This window comes from Balaenoptera acutorostrata, chromosome 2 (genome assembly GCF_949987535.1).
Source record: "Balaenoptera acutorostrata chromosome 2, mBalAcu1.1, whole genome shotgun sequence".
NCBI classification, from domain to species: Eukaryota; Metazoa; Chordata; class Mammalia; order Artiodactyla; family Balaenopteridae; genus Balaenoptera; species Balaenoptera acutorostrata.
The window spans coordinates 39,185,295-39,210,795 of NC_080065.1; the positions used below are offsets into that span (position 1 = coordinate 39,185,295).

At 46.2% G+C, this 25,501-nt stretch overlaps 1 protein-coding gene across 3 annotated transcripts in view; it reads left to right on the plus strand.

Moving 5' to 3' along the window:
* The window catches only part of NIM1K (NIM1 serine/threonine protein kinase), a 68,540-nt gene extending 46,105 nt beyond the window's left edge, over positions 1-22,435 (plus strand). For all 3 annotated transcript variants that reach the window (XM_057541406.1, XM_007195542.2, XM_007195543.2), the window contains 3 exons: positions 1,164-2,161; positions 19,228-19,496; positions 21,573-22,435. In XM_057541406.1, coding sequence (XP_057397389.1) covers positions 1,870-2,161; positions 19,228-19,496; positions 21,573-22,322 — 1,311 coding nt within the window. In that variant the 5' untranslated portion in view covers positions 1,164-1,869 and the 3' untranslated portion in view covers positions 22,323-22,435. The remainder of the gene's footprint in view (positions 1-1,163; positions 2,162-19,227; positions 19,497-21,572) is intronic.
* The last annotated feature ends 3,066 nt before the right edge of the window (positions 22,436-25,501 follow it).

The window sequence follows — 25,501 nt, forward strand, 5'->3', positions numbered from 1 at the left end:
GTTTCTCTTTATTCAGCAACCCCATACTTAAACACAATTACAGTGTACGCAATTCTGTACCTAACTGTAATAATGTGATACCATCCAACAGAATTGGGAATTCCCATTTCCAAGGCAGTCTCTCATGTTTTCGCTCAGGTTTTTTGGTTTGGAACGCTCAAGTCCAAAAATCGAGTTCGACGCACATTTAGCAAACACTTTGTTTAGGACATGATGCTCCATGCTGAGGGAGAGAGGAGGAGAGCAGGATATAGAGATGAATTAAACCCGGTTCCCACCTTCAGGGAGAGGAGACCCGTTGGAAATTGTACAGAGTGCTGTGGGGATCCAGGGAGGAAGTGATTATTTCTTACTGGAGGCTGCATGGAAGAAAGTCATGAAGATATTCCAGCTGGGCAGTATTTCTCATCACTGAGGAGGCCATAGACTTTTGCCCTCCAGTAACATTACCCTGTTTCTGAACCTTCAAAATGAGCTGCTGGGCCTGGAGGCTGACACCTGATTAGAAATACCTAGAAAATAAGCCTAGGAGAAAAATTAGCCGGTGTATGAGAACATACAGTGTAAAAGGAAATATAACGCGTTGTTATTTGAATCAGTGTAAGAACTTTTGAAAACTGATAGGAAATCTTTGTCATTATGATGATCATATTATTTTATTTCAAAATTTGACATCGTGGTCACTTTATTTTATAAATGATGTGACCAGAAAAGCTGACAGATTTTACTAAAGACACTTCCACTGTACCTACCAATTCCTTTTTTGGGGGGGGCCGTGCCATGTGGCTCGTGGGATCAAACCCTGGCCCCCGGCAGTGGAAGTGTGGAGTCCTAACCACTGGACCGCCAGGGAATTCCCTATTGTATTATTATTTTAAAAGTCTGGCTTCAAAACAAGCCAGAAACAGAAGTAGAAAAATTATTTTGCTAGAAATATTTACAGGCTGTGAGGGCTTTTCTGAGATGTAGATCGAGGAGTGTGTGTGAGTACATTTTCTTCTTACTAAATCGTATGTGATCAAGCATTTACTACAGATATGAGTCACAACTGAAATTTGTAGAGTGCTTTTAGACTGGTGCTCACCGAGCAGTTTCACATTCATTATAAATCCCATACTGTACATTAGCATGGGCTAATACATTTCCTTATTCTCCGTTCTTAGGATGAAGTAGCACCCACCAAATTTTTGAGACAGCTCACGGCTTAGAGGAAGGCTCATCTAAATAAAGGCCGGCTAAAGTGGCATTGCAGGGATTTAATCCTCCTCTGGCTGCCCGTGTGACCAGAAGGCTGATTTGCAAGTTTCTTCTTTCCTGGGGTCCAGATTATCAGGTCTCTGGGGCCCTGCAACTTGACAGCAAAAGCGCAAAATGAAGAAGATCAGAGATACGCGCCAGCAGCAGGGACCTGAGGGCCTCTGCGGGGCTTTTACACACCAGAGCAAAAGATTCTCTGGCCATCAAAGGAAATAGCAAACTGGAGCCTTTGTTTTGGGACACAGCCACCTACCACAGAGCACCAGCACGGCCGGCCAGAAAGTTCTTGGAGCCTGATCAGGGAAGCGGCTCTGGTACCTGGACGTGTGCCTGATGGTCCAGTTAGAGCTGGGAAGTTCAACGTGAAGGAAGGTCTCGAGTGAGGGCGGCTTCGCGCTTGGCTGGTAGGCGGTTCTGGCCTTGGCCTCTGCCCTCCCCCGACTGAAGCTGAGAAGGGGGTTTGCACATTCAAGAGTCTTTGCCCAGCTCTCGAGGACACAGGGCTCTGGCAGTCAACTCCCGTCTCCCACCCGCCGGGCCCCTTCGGCTCCTCCCCAGCCTGCCCCCGATTGGTGCCTCTGCTGAGATGGAAACGTGGGCCTGCGGAGGACGATGACGGCCGTGTATGTGAATGGAGGCGGCCTGGAGAACACCCACTATGCCAGGTGGGACCGGCGAGAGAGCGTGGAGAGTGGCGGTCAGACGGAGTGCACCAAGGAGGACGGAGAGGGACAGCCTCGCCAGCTGACACCCTTCGAGAAGCTGACCCAGGACATGTCCCAAGACCAGAAGGTGGTGAGGGAGATCACTCTGGGGAAACGGATCGGCTTTTACCGCATCCGAGGGGAAATCGGAAGTGGGAACTTTTCCCAGGTCAAGCTCGGGATTCACTCCCTAACCAAAGGTAGGATCCAGCCTCCACGGGTGATGCCCAGGGCGTCGGGACCTGGTTGGTGGTCGGGTTAGGAGTCCAGGGCCAAGGAGGCAGGTGAGGCGCCATCACTGAGCCCCTGCTAAGTGCAAGTCCTATGCCAGCCGCCGTCCATTGTTGCCGCAGTTCATTTTCACAGCCATGGTGTGAGCTCCGTATTTTTATTTCACTTTATAGATAAGGAAACTAAGATCCAAAGACGTCAAATGTGGCTTTAGCAGTTTAATCTTAGATGATTTTGACTCCAAAAACTCTCCCACTATAGCATGCAGGTGAACTCACTCAAACATTGAGGGCAATCCGTCCTCTCCAATTACATCTTGGAGAAGCGGAGTGGAGTGTGGACCCACTTGTATTCCGGGTCCTTATTTGCAACTTCTGTTTGTGTTTGGTTGTCAATACCAGTGGCACAGGGGACCTCCTGGATGGTCAGTGGATAGCGGGGTCCAGCCTCTCCTCCTTACCAGAGGCTGCTGCCTCTGTTAGGTTTGGGGACAAGGGACTTGATCTCAAGAACTTCTCTGCTTCAGTCTGCTCTGTACTAGTCCTCATCGTTGTTAGCTCCTTGCTTGCTACCAAATATCCACGCTGGCTTGGTTGCTGGCCACTCTGGATTGTAGACCAGCAGTGCCCACCGCTCTGGCCTCAGAGAGGAGCTGTGTGGAGAGACCAGCAGCCCTTTGCTGCCCAACCCAAGTGGGCACTTCTCCAAGTTACCTCTAATTTAGCTGACTAAGCCTGGAGATAGTCATAACGGAGTCACAGGACAGAGAAAGAATGCCTGCAACTTGGTATAATCTACAGGCTTCCTAAAGCCCATGGGCTCTGCCCTCTCCCTGAGAGTCCCATACTGACATTTATTCTCCTTGCGCTCAGGCTGCCACCACGTCTCCAGGGCTGCTGTTTCTTGTGTCAGAGTTTTGTTTTCTTTTCTTCTCCAACCCCCAATCCCATTTCCCGCTCATCCCTGTTTGGCCCTGTGGAGAAAGTACCACAACCTCCTCTACCCCCGCAACACACACACACGCACACACATGCGTGCACACACGCCCAAGTCACTGGAGCTCCAAGTCCCCTTCTATCTTGCTCTGAGCCCGAGTGTCTGGGTTCATGCCTACTCACCTTACCTACCTGGGAACATTACAGCGCTCCTGTGAGCCCTCAGGTTCCTCGCTGACAAAACGCAGCCACTAGCATTGATTACATTACTCATAAAAGCAGCTCTAGGGCTGGGATTCACACCTAATTGGGAAAGATGTTGCTTTTCAATGGTCAAGAGCAAGAGTGAAAGACAACATAAAACACATAAGGAGATGAGGGGCCAGAAATTGAGAGGAAGACATGATCAGTAAGAGGAGAGGAGAAGTTGCATAAAGGCAAACCAGGAGAGGAATTCAGAAAGGGGAGAGTGTCCATGGTGGCAGAGGGGCTAAAGCCTGAGCAGAGCCTGTTGGAACTGCTTCCCGAGTGTAGGTTCAGATATTAGATTCTAGTGGAGAGGATAGGATAGTGGAAAGAACATGTGCTTCAGAATCAGACAAATCTGTTCAAATCCTCGTTCAGTCACTTACTAGGTATCTGACTGTATGCATATTACTTAGCCTTTTTGGTCCTCAGTTGCCTCAGCTGTAAAATAGAGGTAATGATTCTTATCTTAGAATTGTTGGGGAAATTAGGAATAATATATATGAAGTACACGGCACAGAGTAGCCACTCAATAAATGGTAGCTATCATTGTGCAAGTCTATTTTTTACTTACACTTATTTCAGAAGGAAATTTGATATTAAAGTCATGAAAACCCATGAATAGAAGGTAGTGGTAAAAATAAATACAATGCAAACAAATTTCAAAGTTCTGTTTATTTATCTTTCCAGCTTTATTGAGACGTAATTGACATATAATATCGAGTACGTTTAGGGAGTATAATGTTCTGATTTTATGTATGTATATATTATGAAATGGTTACCGCAGTAAGGTTACCTAACGCACTCACCATGTCATATAGCTACAATTTCGTATGTGTGTGGTGAGAACTTTTAACATCTGTTCTCTTAGCAACTTGCAAAAAAATTTAAAGGTGGACTTCCTTGGCAGTCCAGTGGTTAGGACTCCACACTTCCACGGCAGGGGGCATGGGTTTGATCCCTGGTGGGGGAATTAAGATCCCGCACGCCGCACAGCATGGCCAAAAAAAAAAAAAAAAAATTTTAAAGGAAACTTACGAAGTGACTGAAAGTAATTTAAAACATGCCAAAAACCCATCTGTGAGTTTCCCTTCACCTTACTTAGGAGAGTGAAGGGAGAACCGATACGGAAATAACATTTTTATGCCGTGATTCGGTGCTATTTAAGGCTGTTTTCAGGCACTGAAATCACTGCATGCCCCATGAGTGTTCAAGGTTCCACTTCGGGAAACACTGACCTCATCTAGCCCTCCTGAATTTTACAAATGGGGAGTCGGAGGCTCAGAAGTGGCTGTCCCGAGGTCACGGCAGAGACAGGGTTAGAGCTCAGCTTCCTTTTCGCTGCCGGCTACCTCGAGCAGGGTGGAGGGGGCAGCTCTTTCACACACTGCCCTGGACAAGCCGACCAAGTGGGCTACCACTGCCTTCTTCAGCCCCAGACCCCCGCCAGACCCCAGCCTGCTCACCAGCCATTCTGCTTCCTGGCGGCCGGACTGCCGAGGAGTGATCCTGCCCTCCAATGCCTGCAGCAGGGAAGCAGGGGACAACGCGCAAGTCATAGAGTGTATAACCAAGACCCAGAAGCAGCACCTACCTTCTGCCCGCCCTCCCTGTTCAGACAGTGTGTAAGAGAGAGCGGCACCTTGTCCTGAAGGTGGCAGAAGGTAGTGCAATACTGTGGAAAGATATCAGCTTTGGAGTCAGCCAGACCTGCGAGGAATTCCAATTCTTTTTTCCTCTAGCTGTGTGACCCCCGAACAAGTTATTTTACCATTCTATGCCACAATTTCCGTATGTATACGTGAAGAAAATATATCAGCTGCCTAGGATTGCTAGGAGGAGCGAATTTTAAAAAGATATAATATACTGAATATTTACCATGTACCTAGACAGAGCATGTAGCAAGTATTCATTAAGTGCCAGTATTAGTCTGCTTTCAAAAAAGTCCAGGTCCTTTAGGCCTGTGTGAGTCACACGTCATTCGTTTCATGGCACAGAAGCCGACTCAGAGGAGCTCACGCTGACAGGGTGACTTGTGTGCAGGGGAATTTTGTGGCCCCTCAGCAGGGAGGTAGAGCCACGTTTCAAGGATGGAGGTTACCCTCTCCATCTCCCCTTTCTCTGGGGTTGCGCGGCTTCTCATTTCTACTTCGTACTTCTCTCTGCGGAGTGGCCTTCTCTGCTTAATTATCCAAAGGCATATGGCCAAGAATAATTGTTTCCAGTCCCATATCTACATAACCTCTCAGCTTTATCCCATCTCCATCCCACTAGTTTCATTCTATTTCAGCTCAGATTTTGAAAAGAGAATATAATCGCTCACTGACCAGCCAGCGATGGGCCACCGATGAGTCAAGGGCCTGCCTATGTCAAGTCAGCTGCAGCCTTTCGGGTCACACGACCCACTGCACTGTCAGCAGGGCCCGAGGTCCAGAGAAGCGTCTCTGAGACGGGAGAGTGGAGAACACAGTAAATTGACGGACACATCATCACCGCGACAATAACCAGCTAAGCAGGGAAACCGCCACAAGCCAAGAGCAGGAGAGCGTCTAATTCCGTAGACAGGCTGTTACGTGAGGAGGACAGAAGAAAGAGGAAGGACCACAACTGGTGTTTACATAGTGACTTTCTTCTTGAATGCCAAAGGCTTCTTGCCTGTCGTATTACAGAATTAACTTAATTCTAGTCCCTTGAGTTTCAGAGAATGCGGCGTTTTCCTGCTGTGTGGATGGGGGCCTCAGTGGCCTCACTACCATGCTCTCCTCACTCCTAACCCGCCACAGAGTAGCCCTATTGTCAAAGGCTCGATGTCAGGCTCTGCTTATGGGATGGGATGGGTGCACAAAAGGAGAGGAAGGCCAAAAGCACAGGCAGAGGAAAAATCAGTTCAACAAGCACGTTTAAACAAGCCAGAAAATGTCAACAGCAGGTCATTGTGCACATTGTACTGATGCAACAGGAAAATGAATCCCAGACTTCGCCTCCCAACTTGCAGACTCATCCTGTGATGGCCTCGTCCTGGTACCGTGCTCATCTCTCTTCTGGGTTCTATCAGAAGTGAGCCCAGGAAAGAGTAGAAAGGTGAGGACAAAAGGAGCTGAGAGTGTAAAGGAGGGGAGACCCAGATGCGGATCGATGTGGGGATGAAGAAAGAGGCGGGCGGTGTAGGTACTAGGAAGTGAGAACTCTGGGAGGATGACAGAGGCAAGACTGGAAGATTGTGACTTATGAAAAGAGGGCGGACGTTAGGCTACCGGGAGCAGACTGGGATGGAAAGACAGGGGGACGTTCCTCTAAAATCTTTACCTCTACAATGGAAGGAGATTTATCAGGGAGTAGTTTAGCCTTGCTGGGAATTACAAATACCCTGTCCCATTACCAGGCCATGTCAGGTGACATAGTCTGAATAGCGATTTGTATAAATAGGGTTCCCATACAAAGCCAGCTTGCCCAGAATTGTCATTAGGTTTTCTAGGAAATATGGACAACCTGGATAAGATAATGGAGGAGATTCCCAGGGAAGCGGAGGGTTTCTGTGCCAGGGGCAGCTCCCAAGACAGTAGTTTAAAAAAAGACACCAGCTGCTCTGGATCCCTAAAGAGAAGTCTCCAGTATCAGCCCCTGCTGGCTGGAGTTTATTTTTATAGCTAATGGCTCAGATTCTCTTGGGCCTTGCAAGCTGATAGGGCAGGCTGAAGCCATCATGAGTCCCCTTTTAGGCTGATTAGAAATTTCTCAAAAGAAATGACGCACTCGGCTTCTGAATATTTTATGTCCCATCTGTTGCCTCAAACAAAAGTAAAAGAGGCCATGGGTGCCTGTCCCCTTCTCTGTTGCTGTCCTTTCTGACCCCTTCATCCCTGGTCTTCTTCTCTGTTACCCTAGTCTCATGTTTCTAGAAGCCTTTCTTCTTCTCTCTCAATTTATTTATGCATCGGTTCATTCATTCTCTTTTAAAAAATATAATAAACTCTCTTGTGCCTTACAGAGATGAATAAGATACAGCTCTTGCCTGATAGGAACTCGCAGTAGGTAATGGAGACAGACAGGAAACAATTGATAAATGCTGTCACAGGGTGAGGTTACAAAGGGTGTGTTCGACTGTGGCTGAAATCAGGAAAGGGTCAATTGATCAGGAAAGGCTTGCATTAGGTCTTGAGGTTTGCGGAGAAATAATGCAGGACACAGAGGAAAGGGAATTCCAGTCAGAGAGAGAGGATGTAAAGTGACTGGAGATATGAGCCAGGGTGCGGAGTGTTTGGAGATTTAAGAGTAATTCATTGAGGCTAGTGCACGGGATGCACCCACAGAGTAGTGGGAGATATGGTGGGGGATGTAGGCAGGGACTAGATTATGGAGAATCTTCTTGCATATTTGGATTTTGTCATTCATGTATCAGGAAGCCATTGAAGAGCTTTAAGCAAGCAATTAATAAAATGATTAACTATTAATAATTTCAGTGAGGAAAGTGAATTGAAGTTGGGGCATGACAAGAGTCAGGTATGTCAGAATAAAATATTAGTCTAATGGTCCAGATGAATGATGATGTCCACCTCAACTAAGGAAGTGACAGTGAGGATGGAGAGAAGGGGATGCATTTGAAAACTATTTTAGAGTATTGGAAAACCTGTGGTCAACTGCATGGGGGAAAGCAGGAGAGGACAGGGAGGGGAAGAAGTAAAGATGACTCCCAGGTTTCCAGCCTTAATGACTTAGCAGTGAATAGTGAATACAGGAGAAGAAGTGGATTTGAGAGTGTAGATCTGGAAGCACTGACTTGGAGGTACATGGAGGTCAAGTAAAGGAGCCCAATGACCATCTTGGAACCCAAGAGAAAGTATGCATGAGAAATAAAGATTTGGGGCCAAACAAATCTGGGGTATAGTGAAAGTCTTGTATGTCCTGGTCGTAGGCTCCTTGGTGTCAGACATTGTATCATATTGATCCTCAGACTTTCCCCACATTCATTATAACTAATAAATATTCAACAAATACTTGGTGAATTAAGTTAGTATAATAACTTCCCCGGAAAATCCAGTAGTGGTGGGAAGAGATATGGGAGGGAGCAATGCATGGCAGTACTCTCTGGTGGGTTCTTCATGCTATAGTCTCCTAGAAGGACAGGGCTGGGGGACTCACACAGGCTCTAGTAAAGCTTAACCGAGAAGGCCCAGTGGTTTTAAAAAAGGGGTCCCTCCTCTTGAGTACATTCATTAAAACAGCAATTTAAAATTATGTTTTCTGGATGCAACTAGAGATTATCATACTAAGTGAAGTAAGGCAGAAGAAGAAAGACAAATACCATATGATGTCACTTAGATGTGGAATCTAAAATATGTCACAAATGAACATATCTATGAAATAGAAGCAGACTCACAGACATAGAGAACAGACTTGCAGTTGCCAAGGGGGAGGGGGTATGGGGGAGGAATGGACTGGGAGTTTGGTGTTAGTAAATGCAAACTATTGTGTATAGAATGGATAAACACGGTCCTACTGTATAGCACAGGAGACTATATTCAATATCCTGGGATAAACCATAATGGAAAAGAATATAAAAAAGACTTTGCTATACAGCAGAAATTAATGCAATATTATAAATCAACTATACTTCAATAAAAAGTAAATTAAAAATAAATAAAATTATGTTTTCTTACTTTAAGAATGGTTAGTTAGTGGCTTTGGTGAATCCATCCTAAAAATAAATTCAGTATTACTATAACAAAAAAAGTTCCCTATTTATAACACAAAGGACTCAAAATAATTTATATGCTCCAATGATACAGGAATGCTCACGGATATTAAAGCATACGCCCTTGGATGGAAGTCACACAGCCATTAAAAATCACAATTGTGGAGAGTCTGTGGTAACATGGAGGATGCGTGGGACACGATAATAAATGAAAAAGCAAGGCGCAAAATTGAGTTACACTGCAATGGGGATACTTATCCTGGGCTCTTGTGAGCGTTCAGTGAGATCATTTATTCAACAAATATTTGTTGATCACCTCCCGTGTAACAGGCACTGTTCTAGGGACTGGAGATATAGAAGTGAACAAAATAGACAACAATCTGTCCTGTGGAGCTTATGTTCTAGCCGGGAGAGACAGACAAAAGTAAGCCAGTAAAATATTCATTATGCTACGTAGTGATAAGTGACAGGAGGGAAGATAGAGCAGAGGGGAGGGGAGGGAGCATTGGGGGCTGCAGTTTTAGACAACATGGCCAGAGACAGCCTCCCTGAGGAGGTGATCATTGAGCTGAAGGGAATAAGGAAACTGGCCATGGAGTCCATGGGGGAACGTGGTCAGGCAGAGGGGACAGCAAGAAGAGCGCCAAGGCGGGAGAGTGCCTGTAAAACTCTAGGGACGGCTGAGGCGGGTGATGGCAGAGAGTGGCAGGGACCAGACCACATAGGGTTAATATGCAATATGGCATAGTCAGGACTTTGGCTTTTCCTGTGAGGGAAACCCGAGCCCTTTGAGGGAGCAGAGAAGTGTGGCGCGACCTGGCTTAAGCTTAATAGGATCACCTTGGCTGCTCTGTTGAAAATAGGCTGCGAGGGGTCAAAGGCAGAAAAGGAGAGATCAGCTAGGAGCCTATCGGAATAATCCAGGCAAGAGAGAATGGTGGCTTGGACCAGGAAGGGAGCAGTGAAAGGCTGAGAAGTGGCTGGATTCTGGCTGTATTTAGAAGTAGAGATAACAGGATTTGCTGACAGATTGAAAGTGGAGTGTAAAAGAGGAGAGTCAAATAGTCAAGGTTTTTGTTCTGGATGACTGCAAGAATAGAGTTTCCATTTACTGAAACTGGGAAGACTGTAGAAGGAACAGGTTTGGGGTGGGGGAGATCAGTATTGGACGTGTTATGCTGGGTGTGCCTGTTACACATGCATAGCAGAGGCTGTTGATGCCTCACCCGTGTCTCCTTGGGCCTTTCCATTTCAGTGCATGCAGGCCAGACCTTCAAATGCCAGTCTCTCCATCTCTTTGCCTCTGGGCTTTCTCTAGCTGCCGGAGCTGCTCTTCCTGCATGCATGGGAAATAGAGGGGAATTAATGTCTGCCAGGAACAGCCAACAGCTAGTTACTGGCAGTAGTTGATGTACAAATACCCCAGCTCTCTCACTCTTCTCATGATAAAACTCAAACGATAACTCGCAGCAGGATCTTTGGAAGACAGAGGGAACAAAAGATGCCCATCGAACTGAGAAGTCATCTTGAGACTGAAAAATGAGGCAGGCAGCTCCATATACTCAACGGATCAGTTTATTGTAGGTGCCTGACAAGGTGGGATCAGAATCGGGCCGACAAAGATCTGGAAGCATTCGCAGCTGTACTCTGCACCGCCCGAAGGGCCACTGGGGCAATTTTGTAGCTAACCTAGGGTATGGGAGTACCCTTGAAAACAGGAAGTACATTCCTAAGTCAAGATGATTGAATGGGTGACTAGTCTCGTGGGTACCAGGAAAATGTCAGCGAAGGTCTTCATCATTATTTGGGGACTAACGGATCATAGAGGCCACCTGGACCTACCGATCATTAAACAATATCTGTTAACTACAAAGCCCTTGACAGAGAAGTGATTTGCCGCATAGTGCAGTCCTGGGTAGGGTCAGTGGAAGGACAGGAGGAATTGTATGAGCCCGAGATGATGTCAGTTATGCTAACAGCCATGCAGGATTAACTGGTAACTTGCTTAGTAACACATCCTTAATTGGCTGCCTTTCCTCATTCTTCTACCAGTGTTTCCTGGGTACCACCTCCTTCATCAACCATTTGCACCTGAATCACTGCCTCATGATCTGCTTCTGTAAGAAGCCAAACTGAGACAACCAAGTGGAGAGGTCTTGTAGGCAGGTGTATTTATGCATCTGGAATTGCTGAGGAAATTGTAGAGATGTCTAAGGACTAAGCCCTCAGGTGTCCAACATTTAGAGGCTGGGCAGAGGAAAAGAACACAGCAAAGGAGCCTTAGAAGAAGTGGCAAGAGGTAGGAGAAAAACCAGGAGCGTGTGTTTTCCTAGAAACCAAGTGACAAAGGTGTTTCTAGGAGGAAGGATGAAGCCTGAAAGCTGGCCATTGGTTTTAGCAACTTGGAGGTCATCGGTGACCCTGAAAGGAGCTTTTTTAGTAGCAATATCTCTTAGGTTCAAGACATAATGAGGGGAGGACTGGAGACAGTGACGTAGAACCAGCTCTTTAAGAGAGCTTTCCTACAAAGAGAATTAGAAGAAGTCTGATGCTAGAGGGGGAAGTGTGGTCGAGAGAGGTTTTTCGTGGTTTCTCAAAAACTTTTTTTAATGTTTAACATACATAAATACAAAAAGAAGTATGAAACTCACAAATATGCAGTTAAATGAATTTTCCAAACTAAAAAGACCCATATAACCACCACCAAGTTCAAAAAAGAGAACATTCCCAGTACTTTAGAGGCTCCCCTATCCCCCCTTCTATTTACTACATCCCCAAGTATAACCACTACCCTGACTTCTAACATCACAGATTGTGTTTGCCTGTAAAGCTTTATATAAATGACATCATACAATATGTGTTCTTTTGCCTTATTTCATTTGCTCAATATTAAACTTGTGAAAGCTGGGGACTTCCCTGGTGGTCCAGTGGTTAGGACTTGGCTCTCTCACTGCCGGAGCCCCGAGTTCAATCCCTGGTGCAAGCTGCAAAGCACGGCCAAAAAAAAATGGGGGAAAACCATCCGTATTATTTTGTGTAGTTTAGATGCTTCATTCTTATTGCTATATAGCAGCCCATTGTACAAATATACCACAATTTATTTATCCATTCTACTGTTGATGAACACGAGGATAGTTTCCAATTTGGGGCTATTATGAATAATGTTATTATGAACATTCTAGTACAAGTCTTTTGGTAACATGTATGCATTTTTGTGGGGAAGACTTTTTTTTTTTAGATGGGTAAATAGCATGAATGTATGCAGATGGAAAAGATTCAGTAGAAAGGTTAAAACTTATGACGCAGGAGAGAAGGAAGAAATTTTGGATGCCTGTTCTTGAGTAGAGGAGAGTAGATGGAATCTATTCAACATGTAGAGGGGTAGCTAGGCCTTAGATAGGAGCAGGGACCATTTATCCAGAGAAACAGGAAGGAAGACAGAGTTTATGGGCACAGATTCAGGTAGGCTGGAAGAAGTGGCAGAAGGAACTTGAAGAAATTCTCTTCTATGGCTTTCTTTACTCAATAAAATAGAAATCAAAGTCATCAGCTATGAGTGAGGAGAGAGAGAAGGTATTAGAGATTTGATGGGAGAAGAGAAGCCATGAAAGCGTCATCTAAAAGTGTAGGGACGCTATTGGACCAGGGAAATGTAGTGTGTCTGCCAGGAGCAATAAAGACGCACCTGAGGTTATAGATTATGAATTCAAAGTGAGACAAGCCGTCATGGTCACTGCATGGGTGTAGGCAGAGAGTAGGTGGGAGGCTGGATTTAACCAGGGTGTGGTTCAGCTGAGTAAACATGATGAGAGAGACCAGAGATGTTGAGGGAGTACACAGAGCCATGACAACAACAATAAAGATGCTCCTCCAGGACTTCCCTGGTGGTGCAGTGGTTAAGAATACCCCTGCCAATGCAGGGGACACGGGTTCGAGCCCTGGTCCGGGAAGATCCCATATGCCGCGAAGCAACTAAGCCCGTGCGCCACAACTACTGAGCCTGCGCTCTAGAGCCTGCGAGCCACAACTATTGAGCCCGCATGCCACAACTACTGAAGCCCTCGCACCTAGAGCCCATGCTCTGCAACAAGAGAAGCCACTGCAATGAGAAGCCCACACACTGCGACGAAGAGTAGCCCCCTGCTCGCTGCAAGTAGAGAAAGCCTGTGCACAGCAATGAAGACCAAACACAGCCAAAAATAAATAAATAAATAAATATTTTTAAAAAAGAAAAAAGATGCCCCTCCAGTGCATGCCACCAATCCTCCCCATTCCTCAACCCAGAAACCTTTACCTCTTCTTCAACCCTAACCCTTGGCTGAACCCCAAGTGCTATTGATGCTCCCTTCTAAATATCTCACCCTTTCCTAGTTGGATTAAATTGCTGTAATCTGTCTCCCTCATCCATATTTATCTCATCCTCTGCACTGCAGCCAGAAGCGGTCTTTTAGAAACTGCAAGCCTGGTCATGTAGCTCACTCTCTGCTTGAAACTTTCTAGTGGTTTCTCTTGGTTACCAGAGGGGAAGGGTGCAGGCAAGAGATAGTTAGGGAGTTTGGGATTGATACATACACACTGCTATATTTAAAACGGATAAGCAACAAGGACCTGCTGTATAGCACAGGGAACTCCGCTCAATATTATGTAACAACCTAAATGGGAAAAGAATTTGAAAAAGAATGGATACATGTATATGTATAACTGAATCACTTTGCTGTTCACCTGAAACTAACACAACATTGTTAATCAACTATACCCCAATATAAAATAAAATAAAGAAAAAAAAAAGAAACTCTCCAGTGGTTTCTCAATGCCCTTAATCTGAGGTCCAGAATATGACTCACGGACTTTGGCCCTGGCCGACTCTCCAGCCTCATCTTGGCTTATCTTTTCCTTCATTCCCCATGTGCCAGCTCCACTGTCTTCTTTCAATTCCTCAGAGGCAGTGGTCTCCAAAGTAGGGTGCACATACCACCCATGGAGGTGCCCACTGGGATGAGGGAAGAAAATATTAGAACTTCTTTTCTATATTTATTTGTAATTACATGTTTTTAATTTCCATGATTACATACATTTAAAATGTGTATATTAGTAGTGCATGCATATAATTTATAAATAAATATACATAGAGAGCAATGCTCAAAAATGTTTTATTAGTAAAGGAAGCTAATCAAAAAAGTGTATAGACCATTACCCTAAGGTATTAGGGTCTTTCCTGCCTCAAGATCTTGTCTCCTATACAACCCTACTATTAGAATCTCTCCTTATTGCTTCCCCCCTACTTTCCTCTAGTTAACACTTAGACTCCAGGGAAAGTGTTGAAGATCTTCCCTGACCCTCTGACTCGGGGAACATCCCCTTGTTTTTTGCTCCGCTGCATCCTGCTCTCTTACCCTCCTAGCCCACTGTGCCAGACATCTTCCATCTGCTTCCCCAGATCCATTTTCCACCCTTCATTTTGCTCTCTGTCCCAGACTACATCACGTCTCTTTAGTCCAACGGGTTCCAGTTGGCTTTGGCTTGTAGGGAGCCCTTGCATTGGATCAAAAGAAGGAGAGCGAGAGCCTGAGATCTGTTCCCCCAGCCTGACTGTGAGGTTGATTCAGGCCAGCTGTACGTCTGGAAGGATGTCTCAGCTCCCCTCAAGGTAGCTTTCTCTACACAACACTCTCTAGGTTCTAATATCTGCTCCCTCCCCCTGTCCCTTTGGTCCCAAAGACAGATTTTGCTTGGTCCACTCTAGGTTTGAAATTCTGAATTAGTTGCTGACACTTAATGATTAGAATGATTGCATTACAATTCAGATGTCTCTTGAAAAAAATTAGATTTGATAACACTGAGTCTACATCCCAAACAGTAACAATTGTCTGGGGTTGAGTAGCAGCTGCCCCTTTACTCTGGGGCATGTACTCCTCAGGACTCCACAGTCCCCACTACTCCCTATTGCCTTACAATAAGCTTGCCACCCTATTTCCACCCTGGCCTCTAGAGACATTTGAGTTTGCAAGTCCTGGTTTAAGGAAATGTGTCAGTCTCTTCACCAAATTTGGAGAAAGGGGAGGTTTACCTCTCGAATTTCTCTACTTCTCTCTCCTCTCCTCTCCATCACTACCGAGAGAGTCCTCTCCCTGCCTCTCCCATCATCACCTCCAAAACCACCACCCTGCCCTCAGGTGTGCTCTGCTCCTATCCCTTTCCCACACTGCAGCCAGAGTACCCATTCTAAAGTGGATATCTGGTTATGACAATCCCTTAAAACCTTGTAGTGTCTTCCTACTGCCCTAAAAATAAAGGCTACTTTAAAAAAAAACAATTGAAGTATGATTAACTTACAATACTATATTACTTTCAGGTGTACAACATAGTGATCCAATCTTTTTATACATTACAAAATGATCGCCATGGTAAGCCATCTGTCACCATACAGAGTTATTACAATATTACTGACTATATTCCCTGAACTATACATTACATCCCTGTGACTTATTTTATAACTGGAAGTTTGTACCTCAATCTCCATCACCATGTCAACCGAAAAAAAAAAAATTGCACAACCTAAAAGTTGAGAATTATCTTTCATTCAGCAGACAAAACTGAGGACTTAAGCTGGGGACACAGTCTCTCAGATGGCTCTGAAGCGGTGAGGGGGGGGCCAGGGTATATAGGAGCTTTTGCAACAAAGACCAGGTAGTCAGAACCTCCAAAGATAACTGTTAATTAAAGAAAACCAGATATTGCAAGTTAAGGAATTCAGCACTTTTCTGTGTATGGGAAGATGCAAAAGTCTGGGCTCATTGAAATCACTCCTTTGATATGCACCTCAGCTCCCTGGGGCCAGTATCCTGCGCTTTCTCATTCTGAGTCTCCTCAGGATGCAGGGCGGGTCGGGTGTGCAGGGCTGACCGCTTGATGGCTGGCATCCCATTTCCATCCTGAGTTCCCTCAGGGCTCACCTTCAGCGGCTGTAATGTGAAGGCTTAATGGCTGCAACATCCTTTGTTTACTGATATGTCCAGCAAAGTTTTTTTTTCTCTGAGAGTGTATTTCTTCATCTTCCCACCCCCAAGACTACATTTCTTGAAATAATTTCCAGGTCTCTGGGTAATGTGACGCCTGCCTACTGCTGCAGGCTGGTTTGGGACCCCTTTCCCCCAGCCTCCCAATTCTCCATGCCCAGCATAATGGGCTCCTCTTAGATCCTCAAACACAAACGTGACATCTTGCCCAGACCTGGCACACTGTCCCCTTCCCGCGGCCAAGTAGTGGGCCTCCCTCCTCACCTCCTGTTCACAAGGCAAGTGTCATTTCTCAGGGGGTCTCTCTGTTCTCCTATCTGCTCCCCTTCCTAACACGTGCCACGCTTGTAATAAGGGTTTTTTCAAAGTCTCTCTGTCTCACTGGACCGTAGGAACATGTCTGTCTTTTTCAGTCTGGTGCAGAGTAGGTACCGCCTGAACATTTGTTGAAAGGGTGGACTTAGAGACCTAGTTCTTCACGAACCGGCAATTTCTACCACTTAGTGACAATTCAGAACGCCAGGGCTTTTTTAAACGTTTCATATGATTATACATTTACGTTATGCGGCATGACTATAATCTGATTTAACACAAAGTGGAGGAAACAGGCTGGGGCTAGAGTGAGCCATCGGACGCCTAGGGTGTAGAATTTCAGAACGCATTTCCTCTCACAAACCTTCTCCTGCCTCACTGTGGTCCCGGCCGTGGGAGGGCAGCCTTTCCTAAGAACCGCTCAAATATAAAACTGAAAATCTAAAACTAGGATTGTCCTAAAGGGAGGTTTGAGACAGCGGCCTGGACGCACCCCAACCGGATTCTTGGGCGGTCGCAGGGTGAGCAGCGCGCGTGCAGCTGCGGCGGCCGAGGGGGCGGCAGAGAGGGACCCGCAGCTAACAGAAGCCTGGCCCGCGCTGGGGACGACCGGCCGGAGCAGCGGCCTCTTCTGCAGGCAGGCTGCAGGCTGAAGGATGGAATTCAGTATTCTAGCCCTTGGAATAACAGCTCGCCTACCAGGCTGCACAAAACCAGAGTTTCTGTTTCAGGTAAACAGCGGCGGGGAATCTTAATCCTAAAGGCCTCAACAGTAGAAAGGACGCGACCAGCGCGGGGAGAATGCCCCGGGGACCGGCCGTGGAGGTCCATCCGTCTGCTGGGAGGATTGCCTGCGGAGGTCGCGGGAGCCCTGAGGGTCCTACTCCGTCTAGCTTCCCTCCTCCTTCCCCACCCGAGCAAGCGCGGCCACCTCAGGCACCAGCGAACCCTGCCTCTTCGTCTTCCAGGAGTCCTAATGGACCTACTTTAATAAACCGATAACACTCCTATTTTAAACTAGCAGCTTCTATTTTCATGCCCATAACCACTGTGCCAAAGTTCCTCAAACCAGTTGTTTTGCAAGTAGGTCAAACAGGCGCCCTGCCATCCCGTTCTCCCCGTTTATTTGCCTGGAAAATTCTTTCTTATCTAATAGAAAGTCTGGTCCAGTTTGAACCAAAAAATAAATGAAGTGTTACTTTGGAGTAGAGATTCATTCATTTTCAAACATTAACCATTTTTATTACACAATCTATGATAATTGTATAATTAATTGTAGGAAAATTAGAAAGCACAGATAAGTAAAAAAAAAGAAAAATTAAAAGAAAACCATCCATTAGCGGGGGATAAATTGGGAGATTGGGACTGACATATATACATTGCTATAAAATAGATTAATAATAACCTGCTGTATAGCACAGGGAACTCTACTCAGTACTCTGTAATGGTCTACATGGGGAAAGAATCTTAAAAAAAAAAAGTGGATATATATATGTATAACTGATTCACTTTGCTGTACACCTGAAACTAACACAACATTGTAAATCAACTATACTACTCCAATAAAAGTTTTAAAAAAAGAAAACCATCCATGATCCCCCTATTAATAAAATAACTATTCTAAACATTTTGGTGTATATCTTGCCAGATTTTTTCCCATGCAAATGCATATTTGTGTTTTTCCTCGCTTGTTCTATATTGAGCAACTTTCCATGTTCGTAAATAAAGATCAACGTGGTTATTTTGATAGCTGCATGGTGTACCATTAGAGAGATAGATGAACCACACTTTAACCATCTCTCTTGCTGGACGCTTAAGCTGTTCCCAGTGTTACAGAAGTCTTCTTACACAAGCAATCTTGTACATGTGTCAGATTATTTCTTTAAGATTAATTGCCAAAAGTGAAAAGGGTGGGTCGAAGGGTGTGATCATTTTAAAGACTCTCAAGACGTAATACCAAACTACAGTCCAGAACCATCTTACCAACTAGGCCTCCCACCAGCAGCACCTTGCAGTGCCCGACTCTCCATGGCTTTCCAACAATCCAGACCCACCGAGCGCTGGTGTTTCCTGTACTGGTACATGGTGTGCCAGGCACAGACAAAGTCAAATCAGATCAAACAGCCCACGCAAGGAAGGGGGTAGGAGGAAGAAACAGATGAGGAGTCAATATTTATAGGTAAATGTGCTGAGATTATAGTACAGAGAATACACAGAAACTGGATGTCATCATCTTCCTGGGACAGGTGTCATAGAAGGCTTCCTGGAAGAGGTTGGTTCTGAGGCTGGCCTTGAAGACTCATCCGGCATTAACTGAGTAAAGAACAGGAAGGAGTGATGAGCCAGAGAGAGGAAATAATCCAGGTAGATCCAGGTAGAGGGAAGATCCCAGGCATGAATGTCCTGTACCTTTTCAGTGAACAGCAAAACGTTCTGTAACGGTTAGACCACAGGGTGCATGGGGAGGTGGTTAGGAGCGGTGGGCCATGAGGCTGAAGAGGTAGCTTGGGCCTGATCAAGAGGGGCTCTGTCGGCTAAATAAAGGTGCTTTAACTTTATCCAGAAAACTGGATAAAGCTCACCAAACTGAAACCTCCTTGGGAGGCAGGAGTTGGCATTAAAACCTGTACATGGTAGAGTCACACTGATCTAAGGGACCAGCATGGATGTTGAACTCAAAAATTGCTGTTTGTCACTACTCCTGAGGAGCCTTTCTGAGCTGGAAATAGCCACTTAACCTCTGTGTCTAGTGAAATAGAGGGACTAGGTTTCTTCCAGTTCTAAATAGCTATGAACTCAGGCACATTCTTTGACTTTTTTTTTTTTTTTTCCAGAAAAGGTGGCCATTAAGATCCTGGACAAGACCAAGTTAGACCAGAAAACCCAAAGGCTCCTATCCCGCGAAATCTCCAGCATGGAAAAACTGCACCATCCCAACATCATTCGCCTTTATGAAGTCGTGGAGACTCTATCCAAGCTGCACTTGGTGATGGAGTATGCAGGGGGTGGGGAGCTCTTTGGGAAAATCAGCACCGAAGGGAAGTTCTCAGAACCAGAAAGCAAGCTCGTCTTCTCCCAGATTGTGTCTGCCGTGAAGCACATGGTGAGCAGGGCGAGGAGGGAGCGTCTTGCTCCCATTCTACCCACAATGGGAGCGTGGGGCTTTAGTTTACCATCATCTAAGCATCCCCGAAGGCTTTGGTCCTACAAGGGCAGACAGCAGTCCCTTCTGTGAGAGTCAGATGTCTGGCTGGGATTGTGCTCCCTGCCTCCGAAGCAATGCCCAGGGATCTCCAGTTACACGGCAGCCTCCTGGCCTCTGCGGAAGTTGGCAGGAGTCACTCTGAGCAGCCCCATGACCATCACCCCCTCCTTGGCCACACGCATTCCTCCAACCCCGTCTTCCACTACTCGGAGAGCTGGCTTCTCACTGCTTCTTGGCCTTGCCTCCCTAATTCTGTGTCTAGGATGCCCTCTCCCCTCTTTTCACATCTCACATCCCCAATCCCATCCACACGTCGTGACCCAGCTCAGTTCTGTCTCTCTCTGTGAAACTTTCTTCAGTCTTCGGTCAGCCCGCGCTGATCTTCATGCCTTTGGTGAACCCCACTAGCTCTTGCCGCCTCTGTGCTCAACACATTAACACTTGCTTGTGTCATTCTTATTTTAGTTCTCTGATTATGTCTTTAGATAAATCTGGACTCCGTAAGCATACTCCCCAGTTCCTCCATGAACCGGTTCTCCTGTGCCCTCCCTATTGTTGGTTGTACTGCTGGGCACACAGGAGGAATCTGACTTGCAGACCTGATGACCACTTGTACCACTCTGTTAGTGCAAAGGTTTTGGCTGCCCTCTTTGCCCAGCTCTCAGTCCAGTTGGCAGGAAGAGACACTTGTCTGGTGTCTATATTAGTTGAGAGGCTCTTTCTAGTTTGCTCCTCTGTTCAGATGTCGTGAGACAAGAACTGGGATCAATGAGCTCCTGGCCAAATTATTAGCAGGTTACTAGTGACCTAAGGGGCCCAAGATAGCAGCTGGGAGGGAGGGGGGAGGAAAAAGAAGTGAGCAGGGAGAACCTGAGTGTGATGGTAGTGGCTGTTTACAACCTGTGGTTGTCATCTAAGTGGCCCTGTGCTGGGGTGAACTTTCCCTGGGCCAGGGAATAAGCCAGACCCATACCAAGCAATGGAGCAGATGGGCAGAGTCTTGCACATTCTACTTGGAAAAGAGATCTGGTGGGAGAGCAGAAGAGGATCCAGCAGGAGAGGATGCAGACTGAGTCCTCTGAGGCTCTACATCCTGACCTTTCTCCTAGCTCTCTGGTCTCCAACAAGAGGAAGGGTGAACGATAGACATAGATCCAAATTTTATCGGGTTTGTTTGCTATGTGCCAGGACCATGCTGAATGCTATAGATACAGCATCACATACAGTTCTCACAACAGCCTTATGAGGCGGTTCTCAGTGTCCCATTTTACAAAGAAGGAAGGCGACACTCACATACACAGCTGGTATAGTTGAATCTAGAATTAACCAAGATGTCAGGCTCCAAAGCCTGGATTCTTGCCACAGGAGATCCAGCCGGAAAAGTGACATTAAACCATTTCCCAAGAGCCCTTGGCATTAAACTGGTCAAGGGTCTTCAAGGTTGTCTGGATCCAGAATTCAAGGGTAGGGATTGGATCTGCTGCCAGAACCTTGCCCAACATAGTATCCTCCCTTCTATTGAGTTCTATGGCGATAAAGGAGCCCACCCAAAGGAGCAGGGGTGTGGAGTTGGGGGAGGGCTCCTCACCTTCTTGGGGTTGGCCCTACTCAAGAGATTGCTCAGCCAGAAAAACCCATACATGGTCTCAGAAACGAAGGATTACTGTTTCACAAGATCTGGGTCTTACTTCTGGCCCTAATTCCTGAGTCCATGTGTGTGGGACAGACTCCAACCCTCACCCCACAGAACAGAACCTTTGGTCTGCTTGGAGGGTGTGGGCTTTACACTGGACTAAAGGTTATGACAGGGCAGCTCTCAAGATCTGAGGTTTGACGTGACTTAAGTTGATCTCCATTGAATTTCTGTTGTTACACCGTTATCACCTCATTGTTTCAGAGCAACTGATGCATCTTTAATGTTGGTATTTTACTTTGAAAACGATGACTTTTTCCCCCTTTGTCTTCTTTCCACAGCATGAAAACCAAATTATTCACAGAGATCTGAAAGCAGAAAATGTGTTCTATACCAATAATACTTGTGTGAAGGTGGGTGACTTTGGATTCAGCACAGTAAGTAAAAAAGGTGAAATGCTGAACACTTTCTGTGGGTCTCCTCCCTACGCGGCGCCCGAACTTTTTCGAGACGAGCACTACGTCGGCGTTTATGTGGATATCTGGGCCTTGGGGGTGCTTCTGTACTTCATGGTGACGGGCACCATGCCATTTCGGGCAGAGACCGTGGCCAAACTGAAGAAGAGCATCCTGGAGGGCACGTACAATGAGCCTCCGCACGTGTCAGAGCCCTGCCTCCGGCTCATCCGGGGCGTCCTCCAGCAGGTACCCGCCGAGAGGTACGGAATCGACTCCATCATGAACAATGAGTGGATGCAAGGAGTGCCGTACCCCACCCCTTTGGAGCCTTTCCAGCTGGATCCGAAACATTTGTCAGAAACCAGCACCCTCAAAGAAGAAGAAAATGAGGTTAAAAGCACTTTAGAACACTTGGGCATTACGGAAGAGCATATTCGGAATAACCAAGGGAGAGATGCCCGAAGCTCCATCACAGGCGTCTATAGAATCATTTTGCATAGAGTCCAAAAGAAAAAGGCTTCGGAAAGTGTCCCAATAATGATACTACCAGACCCTAAAGAGAGGGACCTAAAGAAAGGGTCCCGTGTCTACAGAGGCATAAGACACACATCCAAATTTTGTTCAATTTTATAAATTGCATTAGACTGCTGGTAATTAACCAAGATCATTGTTGCTGCTTTTAAATTTTTTCACCAACTTGAGTGGAGACATTTTTGTAATTTTTAAATAAATTTAAATTTAAGATATGCATTTCCCCTCCGCCGCCCCGCCCCCCCCCCCCCAAAAAGTCTATTAGCTCAGATTCTGGCTTGGTTTGTAACCTCATCTTGTTTTCAAACTCTAACATTCACTCAGTTAATCGAGAAATGCTTATGCAGTGCCTACCATGTGCCGGGCACTGTTTAAGGTGCTGCAAAATAAAAAATAGGCCAGGTCCTTTCTCTCCTGTGCAGGATAGTCTAGTCATTACTGCAATTTGTCCTGAGGCTGTAACTGGACTCATACCTTCCTTCCTCCATCAACCATTGTAAATTTCCCTCGCCTTTGGCCAGCATTTTGGCTGGTCTAGATTGGGTGGTATGACCCAGACCTTTAGCATCAAAGGATCTGAACCCTTAGGTGCCTTGCTCTTGTTGGCTCAGGGTTGCTGCAATTGCCTCTTCACCATCATTATGAGGCTCTAAAGTAACGCTCTTGGGTTCAGACATAACTCCTCTTTAGCTCCTTACGAAAATCAGGGTCAGTAATTCCCACCACTATAATAGCTCCTTTCTTTGCCTGCTTGTCACCTGGCATGGGGATCCCAAAGTGACCATGTGGTAGCCATAGATCTCAATTCACTGGACCCCTACTGGGTCTCCCGGTAGAAGCATCCCCCTGCCCCCAGGATCGAAAACCTCTAATCTAGCCAAGCCGAGACTGTAGCAAAGAGAAGTACAAATTCTTCAAGTGGGTCCCTGATTGTGATGGTAAGAAAAGTCAATCATGCTTCTACCCAGTGGTTCCCAGACCTGTGTATTTTAACAGCAGGGGACATGTATCTATGAGCCATTGTTAAATCATGTATACTGAATCCTGGGGGATAGCACCCCAGCCCTGCAGGGTGCTGCCCTATAACCGGTGCCTTAGCTGAGCCACTCCATCCATCTATGCTGGCTGCTTCTGGTGTTGAGGTATATAGTAAGAGGGGTACATCCCATGGTCATGTGCCCGTTGCCCACACGGCTTTTACCAAAACTGTGGTCCTTGAGGCAATGTTATGTAATATACATGATAATGGACCAGGTATTCTCTAGGACCTAGCATGATTGTATTGGAGGATTCACTGAAGGCAGGAAAGGTGAACCTATATCGTGAGTAGATGTCAATTCCATAAGGATGAATCACTGCTGTGTTCGTCTGAATTTATGACTCTGTGGATCTGATAATGCCCAGCTCATGAGGAGATAGCTCCATTTGCTTGGTCCCTCAGTGACCCATAATCAGGTGCTCAGTCTCTCCTAGAGCCTAGAAACACACCAAGAGCCTGAGTAGTTCTCTGCTGCAGAAAGCATGGCCTCACTCCAGGACCCTGCAGGGCTGTGCTGTAACCTTCTACAGCGGTTGCCAAAGAAAGACTCCACACCGTATTCTTAAGCACCATGTAGACAGTCAGAGTAGCAATGCAGTTTGCACTGAAGCCTGAAACTGCTGTAGATTTTTTTTCTGTAGCATCCACTTGAAACCAGCAGTCCCGACAAATGGGTTAGAGGAATATGCCAAGTATAATACATGTGCTTCCAAAACCCAGATAGGCCTACTAAACCCTGTGCCTCTATCTCAGCGCTAAGGGGTACAAGGTGCAACATATGAAGGCGTGCCTCAGGTCATTGGTCCTCTAAACACTTCATCAGTGTGGCCAGACCCCTGAATCTTCATGGAGCTTATCACCCACACTCTGGCACACATAAGTCTTAGTAGGGCATCTGGAGGACTCGCCACTTCCTGATGCCACATCCACCCAGCATGCTGTCACATGGACCAGCATGTGTTCTGCAGAATGTCAAGATGAGGAAGGTCCTTTTAGACTATCTTGTGACATAGAGCAGGAGGCTTAACATCATCGCCTAGGGGCAATAGAGTAAATGAGAATCTCTGTCTATCCCAAAAAAACCGCAAACTGCTTTTAATCCTCCTTTCCGGTGGAAAATGAGAATGAATTTTCCCCCCAAAATAGCTGCATATCAATGCCAGAGTCTCTGCGTAAAGAGCCACATCCAGCATGGCCGCTAAAACTGACTGAGACAAACACTGGTCCACCAACATCCTCCGTTCACCATCTGCTCTTTTAAGGAGGCTGATGGGTAAATTAAGTAAATTAAATGAGGTTATGATGGAGCCCATTACCTCTGTGTCCCACTGATAGCTGCATTTCCTCATGTGACTGCTTATGATTTATTAACATGGCTGGGGAGAGGGTACACTTTCAGAGGTTTCCATGTGCCTCCTCCTCCCAAAGCGGCTCTTACTCCACACATTAGGGGTCTAAATGTATTTATCCCAAATAGGTACTTGGAGACGAGGGAAAGGACCCCAAGGTGACATCCTCATTGTGAGACAGACTTTGGCCAGAACTCCATCCATCAGCTGGTTTCCATAGGCCACCCCTCCCATCTACACATAGGGCCGTAATGGTACTCAGGGTTCTCTGGTGTCCATTTCACTTTACACTTTTTATCCAAAAGTCCTTAAACTTTCTGGGTATGCATACCATATATACTTGTGGCAGTAGGGCCTTCCTTCAAGAAGTCCTGGCCTCCCCCTCACTGTGCACTGGATCTGTAAAGTAACTCAGATCTGGAACCATAATTTTCTGTGACAGGCTACACCAGACTTCTGCTCACCAGCTTGCCTGAAGGCCCTTGGGCTTTCAGTGTGCCTTGAGCTGATAGTTGGCTGACTTAAACCTGTCATTTTTTTCCCCTCAGGCTTCCAAAACAGTTAACAAAAGCTAGCCAAATCCAGAGGCTTTATCATCGCCCCATCCCGTTCAGGTGCCGCATGGTCCAGTATTCCATCTCCCCCCTCTACCTCTAGATGACAGCCTCGGTAGTAATTGTGCTGCTCCTGCAAGCCAGGGCTTGTCCGCACCCTCTTACCAACAGCACATTAGTGTTCTATTGATGTCTTAACAAATTACCTCAAATGTAATGCCTTAAAACAACACAAATTTATTATCTGACAGTTCTGTGAGACAGAAGTCCATCGTGGGTCTCATTGGGCCAAAATCAAGGTGGCCTCAGGGCTGGGTTCCTTTCTGAGACTAGGGGAGA